Source organism: Chenopodium album, chromosome 4 (genome assembly GCF_948465745.1).
Source record: "Chenopodium album chromosome 4, dcCheAlbu1.1, whole genome shotgun sequence".
Classification (NCBI taxonomy): domain Eukaryota; kingdom Viridiplantae; phylum Streptophyta; class Magnoliopsida; order Caryophyllales; family Amaranthaceae; genus Chenopodium; species Chenopodium album.
This window is the reverse complement of record NC_137837.1, coordinates 22,852,557-22,858,706: the sequence shown is the minus strand read 5'-3', so window position 1 is coordinate 22,858,706 and position 6,150 is coordinate 22,852,557. Positions and strand designations below refer to the sequence as shown.

Here is a 6,150-nt window from a genome sequence, read left to right as displayed (position 1 = left end):
TCAATAAGTTTATCTGCCTATGTTTCGCATCGCAGGACTTCCTCAGAGGTTCCATTACGAGAAGGGAAGGGTCCGAGCCAAAGTTCAGCTAACCAGGCCTGGTTAAATTTATCGGATTTTGCTTCTCATGATCGCTTAAAGGCAGCAATGGGTGGGCCATCGAGCTATTTGCGTTTTAAAGAAAGTTTCCTTCAAAAAATACCTGAATCCAGAATTCCTTCATTCGTGATTCCCGAAACATTATGGACAATAGGCCAAAGGGGTCTTTTTTCTTTAATGGACATATTTTCAAGGGCACGAAAAACTGATCCTTGGGTGCATTCAAAACCTTACACACTCTGTAGGGAATAATTTCAAGCCTTTAAATCCCACTAGCTTGAACCCCACTGTGATCATACACTAAAGTACGGTGGCGTCCAAAAGGGAAGAAGATAGAGCAAAAGAGTCGCCAACAAGTTTTTTAGGAACTTGTAAACCATTCACGAGGTGAAGGTTACACCCCTTAACGATCCAAGAGATCGTCAACTCCATAAGGTCATGAACCAAATAAGGGTTCGAGGATGATGGTACAAATCCAACCTAAAAGAGATTGAACCTGCCCTAATAATAGGCCTCTACTTTATTCTACTCGTATTCATGTGCGCTTTCTGACTAACATACAATCAATAGGATTAACCCTAAACCTGTTTATCTATGTTGGTTGAACATTAATGCACAAATAAATCTATTATTGGCGATCACTTGAATTATAATCATATTAACCCTAACAAGATTATTAATTATCTTATTAAGCGTGATTACAAGTACTAAATTCCCTTTAAACATGCATAAAAGGTGATCAAGCAATAACAATATAAAATATGATACATATCAAGCAACATAATAATAATCAACATCATTAATAATAATATTCATCATAAAATTATAATCATAATCAAAACAATAATAATCATAAATAAAATAATCATTATCAAAATAATAATAATAATAATATTCACAATCATCATAAATTATAACAATTATAATCATAATCATGTTCATGTTAATATTAAAGCATAATAATAATAGCAAGATCCTAGGCATGATACTAACAAGATTAATAACAAACCCTAGCATGTCACTAAGCAATAAAAATCAAATCTTTAACCCTAACATGATACTAACAATCATAAATATTAGGAAGAGAATAAGAGGCATCATACTTTTAATCATACTTAATATTAAAGTCACCCTAGACATGATACTAGGAATCAAAATAACAATCTAAGCATGATGTCTACATCATAATATCAATTAATCAATTAAAGCACTTACTTGGATGCCTCGTACCTCTTTCTAATAACAAAATACACACGTTAATAACTTCAAGGAAAATAATAATCAAAACAATTAAATTAAATAATTGAAATAGATATTTGGGACCAAACCCTCAGAAATTAAAACCTTTCACGTCTAGGGCGAAAGCAACTTCGAATATGGCTAGGTGTTTCTAGATCTTGTGAATGCGGAATTTTGTATGTTGAAAACAAAGTTTAGAAAAGAATACTAAAGAATTAATGAAAGCTTGAGAATGAAAAGAATTGGTGAACGATCGGTGTAGATGAATGAATGGTGAATGAATATTGACAATCCGTGAATGAAAACGGAGTTTTTGATACGATATTTATAGAGAAAATCATCCAAAAAAGATAATTTATCAAAACAGAGTCTGAAGACCACAAAAACACCTTGGCGCCAGCCCTGGCTCATTGGCGCCAGAACCAGTGGCTAGCGCCAGGCGCCAATGCTGGCGTCTGGCGCCAATCCTAGTTCCAGGCGCCAAGGCCTGGGGTTGGACGCCAATTCGGAATTCAACGCGTTTTCGAAAATCTGATAATTTTACCGTACTGGAAGATAAAATAATATAATTTCAATCGAAAATGCTATTTGATCCAATTAAAACTCTGAAGAATCCTAATTGAATTAAGAATGATAAGAACCTTCTAGAATGCTCTAGAAGACCAAAACCATTCCTAATTGCATTAGGAATGATAAATCATATTAGGCCCTCCCCTAGATCATTGGGCCGTACTTAAAACTCAAACCGGGCCCAGTTTAGTAAATTGGCCATAAATTCCTCAATATTCATCGGAATTGGGCTTATAATATATCGTTGGAAAGGTCTTTGCAAACCCCATCCAACTACACCACTATTGGACCCATATAATGGACCAACCAAACTGGATTGACTGTTTTCTTAAAATAAAGTTTTCAAAAACAGAGAGAAGAGAAAAGAAAAGAAATAAAACTTTCCGCAACACTAGACCTTTCCACACTTTCGTTTCATTCGATTATGATTCGACGTGAAAGGCACTCATCACTGGGTTTGGTTTTGGGGAGACACAAATGGGTGTCTACACACTCTCTTTTGCAGCTATCTCCGATGGTGCATTCAAAAGTAGGGGTGGGTTCACATTACGGAATGCTGAGGAGAATTGGGTGGTCGGGTTCGGTTCTAAAGTTAAAGGGTCTGGCCTTTCACTCTTTGTCTTATCATTACTACAACAAGGTTTAAAAAAGGCTCGCTTGCTACGAGTGAAGCATTTGGAAGTGCTGGTAGATGTTGGCATTTATAATCTAGTCTTGGCTAGTTTAGACATCTCCACCACAGAGGTTGAGTTAATGTTATGCGACATACTCCAAATGATGTGCTCACATGATTGGGAGATTAGTATACGACATTTCTTGCAGGAGGATCTAAAAGGGGCTTTATTTCTTGCTGAGCACTGTCAAAGATTCCCCTGGGGTCATTATGAAGAGTTTAAAATTCCTCCGTCCACTAAAATTCTAATTGGTCCTTATTAGCTTTGGTCCTTAATGGCTTTGGTCCTTAATAGCTTTTGTACTTGGTCCTTAATGTATGAATAAAGAATTTTGTTTTACGCAAATAAAATATATAAATTAAGAAAAGGTACGGGTTTGGGCCATCCTAAAGCTTTTTAAAATGGAGGATTGGTTTAACTATGGGGTTCAATCGCGAATTACTTAATCATTGTCAAAAGTTCTTTCTACTTTTTCATTTCCCGCTTTGCAAAAAGTATATAGAAAGAGAGACGGAAATAGGGCATGTGTCCCTGTTACACTATTAAGATGGTAATGTCAATCATCAAAGCTTTAGCACCGTGCATCCTGAAACAACAAAAATTAAAATTCGATAAGTGCAAAGGTCGCGCCCGAAGGCTGCCTACGTATCCCGAAACAAGGGTATTCTTCGGGAATCAGGCCCAAACGTAGCTCTAGGAAGCATGTTATTATTCCTCATTACTATTATTATTTATTTTTTGGTTCTTTTTTTTTTTTTTACTACTAGTCATACATTTTTTCAACTGAAAAATAAATACATAATACATGTAAAGTTCATCAATGGAGGTTTTTTTTTTTCTAAAGCTTGTAACTTTGATATGGTAAACCCTTGATTTGCTAGACGTCGTTGTAGATTCCCTTTGCATCTTGCCAAGTAGATTGGGTTGCTTTCTTTCCATCAAAATGAAGATATTACCCATCCTATACCTTTGAGGATTGATCCACCCTCAATTATACACTTCGTTTGTAAGGTCTCCGGGAATTGTAATCACCCCAAGTGGCGTTACCAACTTTAATTTTTGGTGGAGAGTCGATGCAACCCCTTTATACTCGTGTAGCCAAGGCCGTCCTAAGAGTAAGTTGTATGAAGTCGGACAATTAATGACCATAAATCTGACAGAAAAAACCATGGTCTCGTAACTTAAGGGCAAATTGATGTATCCAGTTACTTCTCGTGGTGTATCATCAAAACCAAGAATTGTGTAAGACAAAGGATTGATATATGAATCGGTGTAACCCAAACTATAAAGGAATCCTCGAGAACATATGTCTAATGCAGATCCATTATCGACCAATATGTGATTTATGTAGCTTCGTCCATGTCTTAGCGTGATGTGTAGTTCTTGCGTATGCCATAGGTTCGGGGGTAAATTAGCTTCGGTGAATGTCCACTCTTGATGATTGGTTTGACGTTGGAGAATCATCGAAGACTCACTGAGCCTATTCCCATGACACAGAACACCAGCATAAGACTCATGTTTGGGTAGTATGGTATCAAATGAATCAACCAATTGATCAGAATATGGTTGGCAAAGATCAAAATGGTTATGACTCATTCTTGAATTGCCAATAGTAGATACTTTAGGACAATCCTTCTCATCTTTTGATGTTTTTGCCTTTAGGAAAGCAAAATCTAGCTCAATTACCAGAAGAGTGTATTCTCGATTGCATAGTATGTCCTTAGACATGAATGCTTTGATGTCGATTGATTCCTCAAATAGGTCGATCGTGGTTGTCTTTAGGTGACGAATGAGGGCATCTAGATGAGTTTGTGAACTAGAGATCAACTCCCATAATGACATCGCATTGCCCCTATTCCGAGATTTTAGCTGATTGTGTTGAAGTGTGGGGTTTTCTATTGATCTAACCACGTTGCAGTATATTGGGGGCACTTTTGCCGCTGGCATATCACCATGGATAATCATCACTCCTTTCGGTGTTGAGAATTTTACTTTTTGATGAAGAGTAGAAGCAATAGCTTGAGTGTCGTGGAGCCAAGGTTTTCCCAAGATAAGAGAGAAGTTGCTAGGAGCTTCAACCACTTGAAACTCTACATCACATGTCCAATCTCCATGTCGTAGTTGCAGATTAATAGTCCCTATTGCCTTCCTCGGGATGTGATCATGTGTAACTACGATCGCATTAGAAAATCCCATAGGCGCACTTCTTCGCCCTAACTTGCTTAAAGACTCTTTGGAGCAAGTGTTGAAATTTGATCTGTTATCAACTAAAATGCCTGAAATCCGACGATAATTACACCCCAAAGTGATACACAAGGGTTGGCTAAAATTGATGACCCTTGGTAAATCGGCATTAGTGAAGGACAATATAGGTGGGATCCATCCTTTGGGAATTGCGATCTTTCCGTCATCAATTAGTTGTTGCACCACATGTCTCACATCGAAGCAACCTTCTATATCATGTCCATAGTCGTGGCAGTAAGAGCAATATTTCCCCATGTTTATTTTCGGAGATGGCAAAATACAATTATGATGTTTTGCTTCAATGAACCCTTGTGACTTGAGACGATAGTACATATCCTTCATAAATTCACATTTTTCAAAGCAAATGGGGTTGACTGATGTCCATCGCCCTCCATTATTTCCATGCTTGTTCCTTGATGCATTGAATCCCATATTGAAATGCAAATACATACCTGTCATTTCATATAAGAACATTATCAGTATCAATAGTTTGAGTGGTGATAAACATATAATGAATATTAGCGGGAAATGAAAAAAGCATCTCTTACATAAAATAATTGCCCCTCTTTTTTATTGGTGGAAAGAAAAGATAACAATGAAAGACTTTTCCATGATTACAGAAATTCGCGATTAATTGAAGGCAGGTGGCGCTAAGAAGGATCATAAGGGTTTGCAAAATTGTCGGGTCGGGAATTATTGAAATCATTCTTCTTTTACCTCTGCGGCTTAGGGACTTGAAAGACTTATATCTTCTAAGGTTTCATAGCCTAGGTCAAGCACTAGGGATTTTAGTGACTTACCAGTCAGAATAAGTTAATCTTATTATGGTTTTAATAGGAAAATGAGAAGAAAAATAAAATGGTCAAATTTTAAAAAATGACTAAAAGGAAAAAAAAGTTGAGCATAGGATGCTTTTAAAGAGAGCATGTAATGCTTTTAAAGAGAGCGTGTAATGCTTTTAAAGAGATGGTACAATCAAAGTTGGAGGTGAAAACTTGTGCACAAAAAAAAAACTTTATGTAAGGAAGATGAAAATAATTAGACATGCATGAATTATAATAATAAAAAACGAAGGAACATGTAATAAAATCAAGCATGCATTTGTCCATGTGTCCTAACACACAATTTAAGAGGATTAATCATTTAAGGTAATAATTAACTAGATGGCCTCTTTCGAGGTTGAACGTTCCTGCATAGCCGATTGTAATTAACGCACGGATACAGATTTACGTCCTTAATTCATTATAAGTTGTCTAAACTCTCTTAACACCGCAAATTAGCAGCTCAGAGCCTAGGTTACGACAAAGTCGGTGCCCGTGTGCGG

At 36.7% G+C, this 6,150-nt stretch overlaps 1 protein-coding gene across 1 annotated transcript; it reads right to left on the bottom strand.

The window, feature by feature from the left end:
- Positions 1-3,569: 3,569 nt before the first annotated feature.
- On the bottom strand, positions 3,570-5,285 carry LOC145627785 (uncharacterized). Its single transcript, XM_081680133.1, has one exon. The coding sequence runs from the start codon at positions 5,283-5,285 to the stop codon at positions 3,570-3,572; it is 1,716 nt and encodes a 571-aa protein (XP_081536259.1).
- Positions 5,286-6,150: the final 865 nt, after the last annotated feature.